Source organism: Loxodonta africana, chromosome 11 (genome assembly GCF_030014295.1).
Source record: "Loxodonta africana isolate mLoxAfr1 chromosome 11, mLoxAfr1.hap2, whole genome shotgun sequence".
In the NCBI taxonomy this organism is placed as follows: Eukaryota; Metazoa; Chordata; class Mammalia; order Proboscidea; family Elephantidae; genus Loxodonta; species Loxodonta africana.
The window spans coordinates 24,312,336-24,325,576 of NC_087352.1; the positions used below are offsets into that span (position 1 = coordinate 24,312,336).

The 13,241-nt window shown below is 49.8% G+C and overlaps 1 protein-coding gene across 3 annotated transcripts in view; it reads left to right on the forward strand.

Annotated features, from left to right (window-relative positions):
* Positions 1-1,071: 1,071 nt before the first annotated feature.
* Positions 1,072-13,241, forward strand: part of BRSK1 (BR serine/threonine kinase 1) — a 28,915-nt gene continuing 16,745 nt past the window's right edge. Inside the window, exons 1-7 of one of the 3 annotated variants that reach the window (XM_064294253.1) lie at positions 1,072-1,256; positions 3,349-3,443; positions 3,531-3,616; positions 6,125-6,265; positions 10,118-10,234; positions 10,316-10,349; positions 10,429-10,497. In XM_064294253.1, coding sequence (XP_064150323.1) covers positions 1,121-1,256; positions 3,349-3,443; positions 3,531-3,616; positions 6,125-6,265; positions 10,118-10,234; positions 10,316-10,349; positions 10,429-10,497 — 678 coding nt within the window. In that variant the 5' untranslated portion in view covers positions 1,072-1,120. Of the gene's footprint in view, positions 1,257-3,348; positions 3,444-3,530; positions 3,621-6,124; positions 6,266-10,117; positions 10,235-10,315; positions 10,350-10,428; positions 10,498-13,241 lie in introns of those variants that run through there. The other 2 variants (XM_064294254.1, XM_064294255.1) reach the window with 2 other exon arrangements.

Here is a 13,241-nt window from a genome sequence, read left to right on the forward strand (position 1 = left end):
CACTATCTTTCTATCTCTCCATATCTCTGACCCACCTCTGTCCCCTATCTCTGCTTTTCTACAACTCTTTCCCCATCTCTCTGTCTCTGTTTTTCTCTTGCTTCTTCCTTCTTTCTCTGCCCATCTTTGCCTCAGGATCAGGGTTCCTCCATTTGGTTCTCTTACCTCTACCCTGTCTCTGGTCGTCTTCATCTCTCTCCCCATCTCTGTCTCTCTATGTCTGTTTCTCCCCCTCCCCACTCCTTTTCTCTAGATTTCTACCCATCTCTTTCTCTGTCTTTCCTCTTCATCTCTCTGCGCATCTCTCCATATCCTTGCTTCTCCTTCCTTCGTTCTGTTCCGTCTCTACCTCCATGTCAAGGTCCCTTCATCTGGCTCTCTGGCCTGAAACCTTTCTCTAGCTCTCTTCATTTCTCCTCATCTCTGTCTCCACGTTCCCCCTCCCCATGTCAGTCTCCACCTCTCTGTGTGTGTCTCCATCTCTGCCCCATCTGTCTCCGTATCGCTATCTCCATCCTTCCCTCCATCCTCTCTTCCTGCATCCCTCCATCCTCCGCTCCTGCATCCTTCCGTGTATGCTCCACCCCATCCTCCCTCGAGCTCTGAGGCCCGCCCCCTGCCCCGCTCCCCCCCCCCGGAAAGGGTTAACTTTGGGGAAGGGCCCGGAGTCCCCGGATGGTGATGTCAGCGTGCCGGAGAGAAAGGACGAGGTGGCGGGGGGAGGCGGAGAGGAGGAGGAGGCGGAGGAGAGAGGGCGCGTGGGGGGGCGGGGGGGACCTCGGCCCGCAGCATCCGCCGGCCCGCACCTCGGACCCCCCCGGCGGGGGGAGGCGCAGGCAGGGGGGGCCCCGCCGGGGACGGGCTGGGGAGGGGGGGCCGCGCAGCCCCCCCGGGCCAGGCTGACTCCCGGGGCCTGACCCCCCCGGGCCAGCCCCCCCTCCCCCAGCTCCGCGGCCCGCCGGCGGGGGGGGCCCAGCCCAGCCCCCTGGGGACCCCCGGAGAGGTGGGGAACAGCCGGGGGGGCCGGGACGGAGCTGTCGCCGGCCCCCACCGGAGGAACGGGGCGACAGGACGCAGGGGGGGCGGCCGGGGGACCGGTCGGGCCGGGACCAAGGGCACCATGTCGTCTGGGGCCAAGGAGGGGGGCGGGGGCTCCCCCGCCTATCACCTCCCCCACCCGCACCCACACCCACCCCAGCACGCCCAATATGTGGGCCCCTATCGGCTGGAGAAGACACTGGGCAAAGGACAGACAGGTGAGCCAGGCGGAAGGGGACACCTGGGGCGGCAGTGGGGGATGGGGGCCCAGACCCCGGGGGGGCCCTTGGAGAAGAGTTTTAGGATCCAGACTCCTGGATCCCCAGGATGGAGGGGGCTGGGGGCCAGGACTTCTGGGTCTGAGGGAGGAGGGGCTGGAGTCTTGAGCTCCTGAGTCTGAGGAAGGAGTGGGCTGGGGACCTGGACACTTGTGTCTGAAGGAGGAGGGTGCTGGGGGCCTGGACTCCTGGGTCTGAGGGAAGAGGGCCTAGCATCTTGAACTCCTGGGTCTGAGGGAGGAGGGGCTGAGATCTTGAACTCCTGGGTCTGAGGGAGGAGGGCCTGGGGTCCTGGAGTTCTGGAGTTCTGGGGGCTAAGGTGAGGAGGCGGCTGGGGGCTCTGATTCCTGTGTCTGAGGAATGAGGAGGCTGGGGGCCCAAATACTTCCACCCCATTGGGGCAGAGGGTGGAGGGGCTCAGGACCGTGGGTGGGGAGAGAGGCCAGCCTGCAGGCATGGGGACGGGGTGGCCTCGGAGCCAGGCTTTTGCTGCAGTGCGGCCGGCTGGCCAGCTGTAGGCTGAGGCGGACTTGCGGGTGGAGGAAGCCTCCAGCACCGTCTGCTGGGCTGGGGGGCCTCTCACTCTCCCAGCAGAGAGATGGGGTGATGGGAGTGAGGCAGGGGCAGTGGGACTTCCACATTCTGGCAATATGTGGGAACTAAGAAGTGGGGTTGTAGAGGGGGAGTGTAAGAAGCAAGACCCCTGGGAGTAGCTGTGGGAACAGGCTCATTCTCCGCTGCCTCTAGACCAGGGCTGCTGGCTGCAGTCTCCTTCCTGCCAGATGGGTGGGGTGCCAGGAGGATGCTGAGCACCTGTGTCCTAGCAGTCAGTCCAGGGATGGGCCCAGGGCCTCAGATGGAGCTGAGGGCCAGAGCCTGCGGGAGGAATAGGAGAGGGTCAGCTGCCAGATCCTCGTGGTAGGCAAGGGTAGGGGCTGGGGACCTGAGTCCTGGGGTCCTAATAGAGGAAGGGGAGCTCTGGTGGTGTAGTGGTAAAAGCTCAGCTGCTAACCAAAAGGTCAGCAGTTAGAATCCACCAGCAGCTCCTTGGAAACCCTATGGGGCAGTTCTACTCTGTCCTATAGGGTTGCAGTGAGTCAGAATCGACAGCAATGGGTTTGGGTTTTTGCAGGGAGGAAGGGGCTGGGGGCCAGATTGCTGTATCTGAGAGAAGAGAAACTGGGGACTGTAGTCGTTCTTTTGGGGATAAGGAGGGGGCTGGGGTGCTGGGCTCCTGTGTATGAGGGAGGAGGGGCTGCGGGCCCAGAGTCCTGGGTTTGAGGGAAGAGGGGCTGGAGGCCTGGACTCCTAGGTCTGAGGGAGGAGAGGCTGGGGGCCCAGAGTCTTAGTCCGAGAGAGGAGGGGATACAGATACTGGACTCCTGGGTCCTAAGGAGAAGAGGGGGCTGGGGTCCTGTAGTCGTGGTTCTTGGGGTCAGGACAGGGCTGATGGCCTGGAGTCCTAGGTCATCGCCTTGAGATGTGTACGTTCCCACCTATTAAAAGAAGATTAGAGAAGGAGGCCGAGGGGTCACGGTTTGAGAGTATGTGCAGTATGGTTGGAGGAGGGGGCAAAACTGGAAGACATGGAGTCTCCTGAAGAGAAGTTTGAAGGGTCGAGAATTTCAGGAACTGATGAGAGGGAGAGAAGTTTGAAGCAGGCAGATTGAAGGAGACAACGCTGTGGAGGAGACACCAGGAGGAAACAAGTTGCAGAGAGATGAAATTAAGCAGGACTCGAGAATATAATGGGGGAGGCCAACTTGAGGGACATAGAATTGGGGAGAGAATCAAGAGGTGGCCAGAGGAGGAGACAGGCATTTGGGCAGAGAGACAATCAGAAGGAACAGAATTGGGAGCAGGGAGGGAAGGGATTGTGTTTTGTGGGGATGGTGACTGTTGACGTCCCTCTTGGAGTTCAGGTTAGGATGATTCAGCCCACTGTTAAACAGCCTGCAGGGGAAGGAGGAGGGAAGATGGTGGGGAAGGGGAAACTAATGACAGCCACTCATTTTCAATCCTATTCCTCTAGGGCTGGTGAAACTAGGGGTGCATTGTATCACGGGCCAGAAAGTTGCCATCAAGATCGTGAATCGGGAGAAGTTGTCGGAGTCGGTGCTGATGAAGGTATGTGTGTGTGGTGCGGATCCTTTGGGGCTGGAAGGCAGGGAGAGAGGTCACACTGACCTCTATTCCTGTGCCCCCCTTCCCCAGGTGGAGCGGGAGATCGCCATTCTAAAGCTCATTGAACACCCACATGTCCTCAAACTCCACGATGTCTACGAGAACAAGAAATATTTGTAGGTATTTATAGACACCCAGCCCTCCCCATCCTTCCTCCCCAATTGCTAGGGTGGGACCTTTCTGGGAGAAAGGCCTAGAGGGGTCTGGAGAAGCTTGAGCTCTCCTGGCTGAGTCACTGAAAGCCAAATCTGTTCCCTACTGCACCCCTGTACCCACCAGTATATACCCACACGCCTCCTTCTTCCTGTATAGACTCTGGACATGGTGCACCTCAGCAACAGGGCAGCCAGATGTGAGCCATCCTGAGTGGGTTAATAGAGGCCATCTTCTCCTTTGTCTCCAGCCCCAGTCCCTCATCCAACTGCATTGCAAGGGACACCTCTATCCCCATGAAATCTTTAGATACCCCAAGTCAGACCCTGCTTGATAAGGGCAGATGTGCCCTGGTTGCTAAGACAAATGTTCTCTGGATGCTAAGGCTCCTGCTCCTCCCCCAACATAACTCTGGGATGCTCTAGCTGGACACCCCAACAATGGGCCTCCTGAAGAGTTCTGGGTGTGTATCTCAAAGTCAGTCACCCCCCAGGAAGGATGGGGGTGAGGTCCAGCTGTCCAGACTCCAGAGAATGGACCTTTGTCTGGACTCTGGGGACCCAAGGGACAGCTGGGCTGGCCAGTGGGAGAGGGGACAGCCCTCCTGCCCCCACCACCCAGTCCCCAGGAGGGACTGACTCCATCTCCTATAGGGTGCGTTGCGGTTTCCACAGGCAGGAAGTAGCCTCAGGTGCTGATGGGAGTTGTAGTTTTCAGGATTCCCCTGGTGCAGCACCACTTTGTCCCCAAGAGGTGCAGCTATCACTACAACCCTACAGTCCATGGGACATCCCATGGAAGTTTGTGCTCCATAGAGGACTTCCTTCCATGGCTGGATGGGAACTGAGATCTCAGCCTTCCAGAAGCTCATAGATATTGAGCTTTTGTGTCCCCGTAGCTGACGGGAATTAATTTTAACCTCCTGCTGCCTGATGGGATTTGTAGTCTTGAGTATCAAGGTAACTGATGGGAATTGGGAGTCTTTATGTCCCAGAGGTCCGATGGGTGTTGGGAGTTTTTGACTTCCCAGGGGTTGATGGGAGTTGGGAGTTTTTACTTTGTTCTACTTTGTTTTGTTGTGGTGAAAATACACAGGACAAAATATTTGCTGATACAAGTTGTACGCTTACAATTCAGTGACACTGATTAAATTTTTCATGTTGTGCCACCATTATCATTATACTTTAGGGAGCTGAGAGTTTTCAATCTCCCAGAGGCTGATGGGAGTTTTTTTTTTTAATGTCCCAGGGGCTGATAAGAGTTGTAGTTTTTGCCTCACAGAAGTTAACTTAGTTTGGTGCACACTGCAATTGTTACTGTCCAAGAATTGATGACAATTTTAGCTTCTTCATTCCAGAGGCTTGGCTTCCCAGGGGCTGATGGGAGTAGTTATCAGTTAATCAGTTGCTATCAAGTCGATTCTGACTCATGGTGACCCCACGTGTGTCACAGTAGAACCATGCTCCGTAGGGTTTTCAATGGCTGAGTTTTCAGAAGTAGATCACCAGGTCTTTCTTCTGAGGTACTTCTGGGTGGACTCGAACATCCGTCCTTTCAGTTTGCAGCCAAGAGCTAACCAGGGACTCTTCAAATGGGAGAAGCCTATGAAAATTGGGGTCTCTAACCTTCAGGTGCTAATGGAGTTTCCTTACCTCCTGAGGGAAAATAGGAGTCAAAGTGTTGAACCCTCAAAAGTTGACATGGGAGTCTTTGTTACCCAGGGCCTGATGGGAATTGAATTTCGGCTTCCCAGAGGCTGATAGGAATTGAAGTCTTTACCTCCCAGGGACTGATGTGAGTTGTAGTCTTTACCTCACAGAAGTTGAATTGGCACACACTGCATGCAAATGTGAGTCCCTAGGTATGCTTAGCTGCTAACCAAAAGGTTGGAGGTTCAAGACCATCGAGAGGTGCTTCAGAAGAAAGGTCTAGTGATCTGCTTCTGAAGGGTCACAGCTGTTGCATACCCTATGGAGCATAGTTCTACTCCGACACACATGGGGTCACCATGAATTGGAGTCGACTTGACAGCAACTGATTTATTGGTTTGGCAAATGTCATTACCTGAGAATAGATTAAAATTCCATCATTTACAGCCCAGAAGCTGTTGGGAATTAGAAGCTTGGTTTGCCCGAGGCTGATAAGGACAAGGGGTCTTTATTTCCCAGAGACCTATGAGAATTGGGGTCTCTGACTCCCACATGCTAATGAAATTGCCTTATCTCCTGAGGACAACTAGAAGTCAAATTTGTGACCCCCTGAAGTTGACATAGGAGACTTCCTCCCAGGGACTCGTGGGAATGGGAGACTCTTCCTCCCAGGGACTCATGGGAATGAACATTCTCGGCTTCCAGGGGCCAATGGGAGTTGAGGACTTGGGCTGGGGTGGGGGCTGATGGAAGTGGGAGACCAGGCCCATTGGTCCCCCAACATGGCCCCTTCCAGCCCTCTGCCCCCTCTGTACCACCCAGGTATCTGGTTCTGGAGCACGTCTCTGGGGGTGAGTTGTTCGACTACCTAGTAAAAAAGGGGAGACTGACCCCCAAGGAGGCCCGGAAGTTCTTCCGTCAGATCGTGTCAGCGCTGGACTTCTGCCATAGCTATTCCATCTGGTGAGGGAGCAGCTTGAGAGGGAGGTAGGGGTAGGGGGGCTGAGGGCTACCCAGAGGGCAGGGCCTGGGGTCATATGGCATGCTGAAGGGAGGAGGGTACAATGCAGCCACATACAAATCTTTTGCTCCCCCCCCTTTTTTTTAATTTAATTGAGAGGTAGCTCACATACCGTAAAATTTAGGAGCCCTGGTGGTGCAACAGTTAAGCCCTGGGCTGCTAACCAAAAGTTTGGTGGTTCAAACCTACCCAGCAACTTCTCAGGAGAAAGACTTGGGGATCTGCTCCAGTAAAGATTACAGCCTAGAAAACGTTATGGGGCAGTTCTACTCTGTCATACAGGGTCTCTATGAGTTGGAATCGACTCAATGTCACCAAACAACACCGACATAAAATTTGCTCCTTTAAAGTATACAATTCAGTGGTTTTTAATATAGTCACAGAGTTGTGCCCACATCACCACTATCTAATTTTAGAACATTGTCATCACCCCAAAAAGAAACCCTGTGCCCAGTGGCAACCACTAATCTGTTTTCAGCCTCTATGGATTTGCCTACTCTGATATTTCATACAAATGAAATCATATGATCCATGGCCTTTTAGACTGGTTTCTTTCATTTTGTTTCATGTTGTAGCATGTTTAAGAATTTCCTTCCTTTTCATGGCTAAATAATATTTTATCATATGGATAGACCACATTTTGTTTATTCACTTATCTGTTGATGGGTTTTTGGCAAATTGTGAAAAGTGCTGCTGTGGACATTCATGTACAAGTGTTTGGGTGGGACACATTTTCAGTTATCTTGGGTAGATACCTAGGAGTGGAATTGTTGGGTCATATGGTAACTCTATGTTTAACCTTTTAAGGGCTCGCCAGGCTGTTTTCCACAACAGATGTACCATTTTACATTCCCACCAGCAGTGCATGAGAATTCCAGTCTCTCCACATTCTCACCAACCGCCATCATTATTTTTTTTACTGTAGCCATCCTAAAAAACACAACCAAACCCAACCCAGTTGCTGTTGAGTCAATTCTAACTCATGGTGACCCCGTGTGTGTCAGAGTATAACTGTTCTCCATTGAGTTTTCAATGGCTGTGATCTTTCAGAAGTAGATCACCAGGCCTTTTTTCTGAGGCACTTTGGCTGGACTTGAACTGTGGACACATGCGAAATGGTATCTCATGTGGTTTTGACTTGCATATCCCTAATGACTAATGACTTTGAGCATCTTTTCATGTCTTTATTAGCCATTTGTATATCTTCTTTGGGGAAATAGCTATTTGGATGCTTTGCCCATTTTTTAATTGAGTTATTTATCTTTTTATTATTGAGTTATAAGAGTTCTTTCCATATTCTAGGAGCAAGTCATTATCGAATATATGTTTTGCGAGTATTTCCTCCCAGTGGGTGATGTGCTTTTACATTTTCATGGCAATGTCTTGTGAAAAACAAAAGTTTTTAATTTTGATAGGCTCCAATTTGTTGATTTTTTTCCTTTTATAGTTCATGCTTTTTCTGTCCCATTAAGAAATCTTTGCCCAACCCAAGGTCACTAAGATTTTCTCTATGTTTTCTTTTAGAAGTTGTATAGTTTTAGTGGCACAGTGGTTAAGTGCTCAGCTGCTAACCAAAAGGTTGGTGGTTCAAACCTACTAGCCACTCTGTGGGAGAAAGATGTAGCAGTCTGCTTCCATAAAGATTACAGCCTACGAAACCCTATGAGGCAGTTCTACTCTGTCCTGTAGGGTCACTATGAGTCAGAATTGACTCGACGGCAATAGGTTTTTTTTGGTTTGTTTTTTGTTTTTTGTAATTTTAGCTCTTATGATTAGATCTGTGATTCATTTCAAGTTAATTTTTGTATCTGGTTTGAAGTAAGGGTTGAGGTTCATATTTTTTGTATATGAATGTCCATATAAAAAGATGATCTTTTTTCACTGAAGTGTCTTTAGTACCAAAAACAAGGTATTAAATATACATCATCTTAAGGAAGTCCTGGGTGGCACAGTTAAGTACTCAGCTACTAGCTGAAAGGTTGGTAGTTTGAACTCACTCAGAGGTGCCTTGGAAGACAGGCCTGTGAGTGATCTGCTTCTGAAAGTTTACAGCCTTGAAAACTCTATGGAACAGTTCTACTCTGCACTCATGGGGTCACCATGAGTCCAAATCACTGCCTTATTAATAGCAGGAGTCCCCTAGGTGGGGCAAATGGTTATGGACTCAGCTACTAGCTGAAAGGTTGGCAGTGCAAACCCACCCAGAGGCTCCTTGGAAGATAGGCCTGGCAATCTGCTTCTAGAAGATCAGTGAAAACCTTATGGAGTACAGTTCTAAGCTGACACACATGGAGTCGCCATGAATTGGAATTGACTCCAATGCAACTAACAACTCTTGATGGAATTGTCGAAACCCTGACATTAAAAACACTGACGTCCAGGGGGCAATGTTTTAAATATTTAACAACATGCTCCAGTTACTAACCACTCCAAGCAGAATCCTAGAGCCCTACTCAACCTCCACCCCACCCCATACATTAACCCTAACATCTTAAGGAGTTTGACTCCAGGGGGTGAAAGAGTTCTATGGGAAGGACCAGGGTAGCTGGGACAGTGATGCCCCTGGGGTGACAGTTTTTTTACTATTCAGCATGGTAATAGTTCAGTCTTTCAAGAGCCAGCTCACTATCAGCCCTACTTACCTCAAAACAACTCATTTTATACAAAGTCAAATATTTTTGAATAAGAATCATAGGATGTCTGGGATTTGCTAGAAAATAAGCCCGTAGAGGAAAGAGAGAGTATGTCGGGGTATGGACGAGATGAGATTGGCCCTGAGTTGGCAATAGGTGAAGCTAGTGGGGGGTAGGCACATGAAGGTTCCTTATACTCTTCAACTATTGGATGTGTTTGAAATGGTCTATAATCAACAGTTCCCAAAAATGCATTGCAGCACTTTTCACTATAACCAAAAGGTGGAAACAACCAAAATGTCCATGCATCAATGAACAGATAAACAAAATACTATACATACATACAATGGGATATTGTTGTTGTTGTGTCGATTTTGACTCATAGCAATCCCGTGTGACAGAGGAGAACTGCCCCACAGGGTTTTCTAGGCTTTACTCTTTACAGGAGCGGATCACCAGGTCTTTCTCTTGCAGAGCCACCGGGTGGGTAAAAACTGCCAACCTTTCGGTTACCAGACCATTGCTTAACTGTGCCACCAGGGAAGTCCCATGGCGTACCACAACATGGACGAACCTTGGAAGACATTATGCTGAGCAAAATGAGTCAGTTGCAGAAGGAAAAATACTGTATGATCTCACGTATATGAAATAAGCAAATGTATAGAGACCAAATCTTATTCATGGCTACCATGATTGGGACAGAGGGAAAGAGAGAGGGAGTTTTTGCTTGGGAGGCACTGAGTTTACGTGAGTGGTGGAATAATTAGGATAAAGATGGGTAGGGGTTGTGCAACATGAAGAATGTAATAATGTCATTGAATTGTGCATGTAGACACTGGAATAGGTGAATTTTTGCGGTGTTGTAGTTGAGAATATATTCAGCAGAAGATACACCAATTCAACAAGTTCTACGTGTACAGTTTGGTGACACTGATTACATTCTTCAAGTTGTGCAACCATTCTCACCCTCCTTTTCCAAATTGTTCCTCCCACATTTACATAAACTCATATACTGGCAAATGTTTTGATGTGTATGTTTGGACCACAATAAAACAAAACAGAACAAAAAAGTTTCCCAAAATGTCCTGCTCTGAGAGATAGTCAGTGGAGTTCAGGTCTCAGTGGGGGAGACAGAGACCTGAGCCCGCTCCACTTTCTCAGCCACAGAGACCTGAAGCCTGAGAACCTACTCCTGGATGAGAAAAACAACATCCGCATCGCTGACTTCGGTATGGCCTCCCTGCAGGTGGGGGACAGCCTCCTGGAGACCAGTTGTGGGTAAGTAGGGGACCAGCCCCCTGAATCCTCGGGGAGGGGTTTGGAAGCCACCTGGAGGCTCATACCACCTCTCTCCCTCAGGTCCCCCCATTATGCGTGTCCAGAGGTGATTAAGGTCAGTGAAGGGCAAGTGGAGTGGAGAGAGGGGAGTGATGGGAGACATCAGCGCTGTGACGGGTTCTTCTCGCTTCCAGGGGGAAAAGTATGATGGGCGGCGGGCAGACATGTGGAGCTGTGGAGTCATCCTCTTTGCCCTGCTTGTGGTAAGGAGCCCTTCACCTTTGCCATCCTGTTTCTGGAATAATCCCACCTGGGTGAAGTACCACCCCCATCACCACCAGTTGCCATAGAGCTGACTCCAACTGATGGCACCCCCATGCATGTCAGAGCAGAACTACACTCCATAGTTTTGAATGGCTGATTTTTTGGAAGTAGATCGCCAAGACTTTCTCCCAGGGTGACTGTGGGTGGATTTGAATCACCCAACCTTTAGGTTAGCAGGCAAGCACTTAACCATTTGCGCCACCTAGGGACTCTGACCCAGATCCCCCCGCAAAAACAAACCAGTTGCCATCAAGTCAGTTCCAACTCATGGCAACCCCATGTATGTCAAAGTGGAACTGCTCCATAGGGTTTTCAAAGCTGTGACCTTTCTGAAGCAAATCGCCAGGTTTTTCTTCTGAGGTGCCTCTGGGTAAACTCTAGCCTCCAACCTTTTGATTAGCAGATGAGTGCGTTAACCATTTACACCACCCAGGGAGTCCATCTATCTCTTTTCACTGCTGTTTCCTCATTGCATGCATTCCCACCTCTCCCGTGTGATACAGTTGATTCCGTTATTCCCAGTCCTTATGGTCTGTAAAGTTGTAGTGAATACTGAATCATTGCTCCTAGGGGAAATACGCGGTGATACTCCTGCAAGCCTCTGCTCACAACCTTTTTATCAACGGATCAGTACACAACCTTGTTCTACGTGTGTTTCTGTTTAAAGGCAGTTTATTTAACATATATTGTTGCTTCTCTAACGTAACTTGTGCCTGAATGAGGGTTATCTAACACGTGTATTTTTCTCTGTAAGATGCATCACAGCCTTCTTGAGCTTAAAGACACTAGACAGCACCCCAGCCTACAATTGGGGGCCATTTTTGACAGGAAATTACCAAGAAAAAGCACAAAAAAGCAAAAAACTAAATAAAACCCAAAAACCAAACCCAATGTCATTCACTCATAGTGACCCCGTGTGTTACAGACTAGAACTGCCCCATAGAGTTTCCAAGGAGCGTGTGGTGGATTTGAACTGCTGGCCTTTTGCTTAGCAGCCATAAACACTTAACCACTACACTACCAGGGCTTCCAGCACTAAATAGACCACGAAAAGGACACTTGTTTGCAGAACGAGAGCTGAAACAAGGCAACAGCATCGCTTTGTTCAACCTCAGTGGTGGATGTGCAAATTACGTGACAAATTTTTTGCTGCCCTGCTCATATCCACGGGTGACTGCTAAAGTACCCTGGGTATTGGTTTTGCAGTTGCAATTGAGTTTTAGTAAGTAAGCAAATTGACAAATTAGGAATTCACGAGTAAGGAGGATCAACTGTATATCCATTTATGTACGTATTGTCTGTCCTCTCCACTACAGTGTATGTTCTAGTAATTTAACAACTGTTGCAACCTAGGTCTCTGGGTGATGCAAACGGTTTGCATTAGGCTGGTAACCAAAAGGTTGGCAGTTCAAACCCACCCAGCGATACTGCAGAAGAAACAGGCCTGGTGATCTGCTTCCACAAAGATTACAGCCAAGAAAACCCTGTGGAGCAGTTCTATTCCGTAACACATGGGGTCTCCTAAGTCACAAATCAACAATAAAAACAAACGTTGCACCTTAATGGAGCCCCCCACCCCTTCCCACCCGGCAGCATGTGGAAAGCTGCTGCAGCTCCCCAGGCAGCCAGAAGAGGGCGCGCCAGGACCCTTGTGCACACATAGACTGTCCCTGGCTGTTGGGCCCTGGCCACTAGAGGGGTGTAGCTTAAAGCTCCCCTTTGGAGTTATTCCAGGAGGGAACCATAAGGGGCGAAGGGGGCAGGGGGGTGATTGTTAAGAGTTCCAAGAGGCAAATTTCCACTAGGGCAGGGATCTGGTTTCATCTGCAGCTCCATCTCTAGTGGCTAGAACAAAACCTAGGATACGGCAGGGATGCCTTCAGTTGCTGAGTAACAGCTAAGGCCTATACTGTATAGTACTTATTATGCACTAGGCAAAGTCAGTCTCTGGGTGGCGCAAATGGTTAAGTGCTCGGCTACCAACGAAAAGGCCTGGCAATCTACTTCCAAAAAGTCACTGCCATTGAAAACCCTGTGGAACACTGTTCTACTCGGACACACATGGGATCCCCATGAGTCAGAAGTAACGGGATGGCAACTGGTTTGTTTTTTTGTTTGTTTGTTTTTTTATGTGCTAGCCACTCTATTAAGGAGCCCTGGTGGTGCAGTGCTTAAGTGTTTGGCTGCTAACTGAAAGGTTGGTGGTTTAAACCCACCAGTCACTCTGCGGGAGAAATATATGGCAGCCTGCGTCAGTAAAGATCACTGCCTTGGAAACCCTATAAGGCAGGTCTCCTCTGTCCTACAGAGTCACTATGAATTGGAATTGATTCAAGAGCGATGGGTTTTAGGCACTGTATTAAGTCATTTAACCCTGATGCAGTCCTGTGAGGTGGGTAGTTTTTACCCCTTGCCGTTTTCAGAGAAATGGCGTGACTTGCCCAAGGTCACACAGCTATGAGCGGTAAAGCCTAGATTCTAAACAAGGCAGCCGGCATCCATGCTCTTAACGACTGTGTTTACTGCCCCTCTGCAAATGCCTAAAGCCCTACTTGGTCTGCTGTTGCCTATTTCTCAATCACTTCATTCTGGCCACAGGACCCTTGCACATGCTGTTCACCCTTCCTCAAAAGGTTGCTTGCTATTCCTCCCCACCCAGATTTCCACAGGTCTCAGGTCTCGT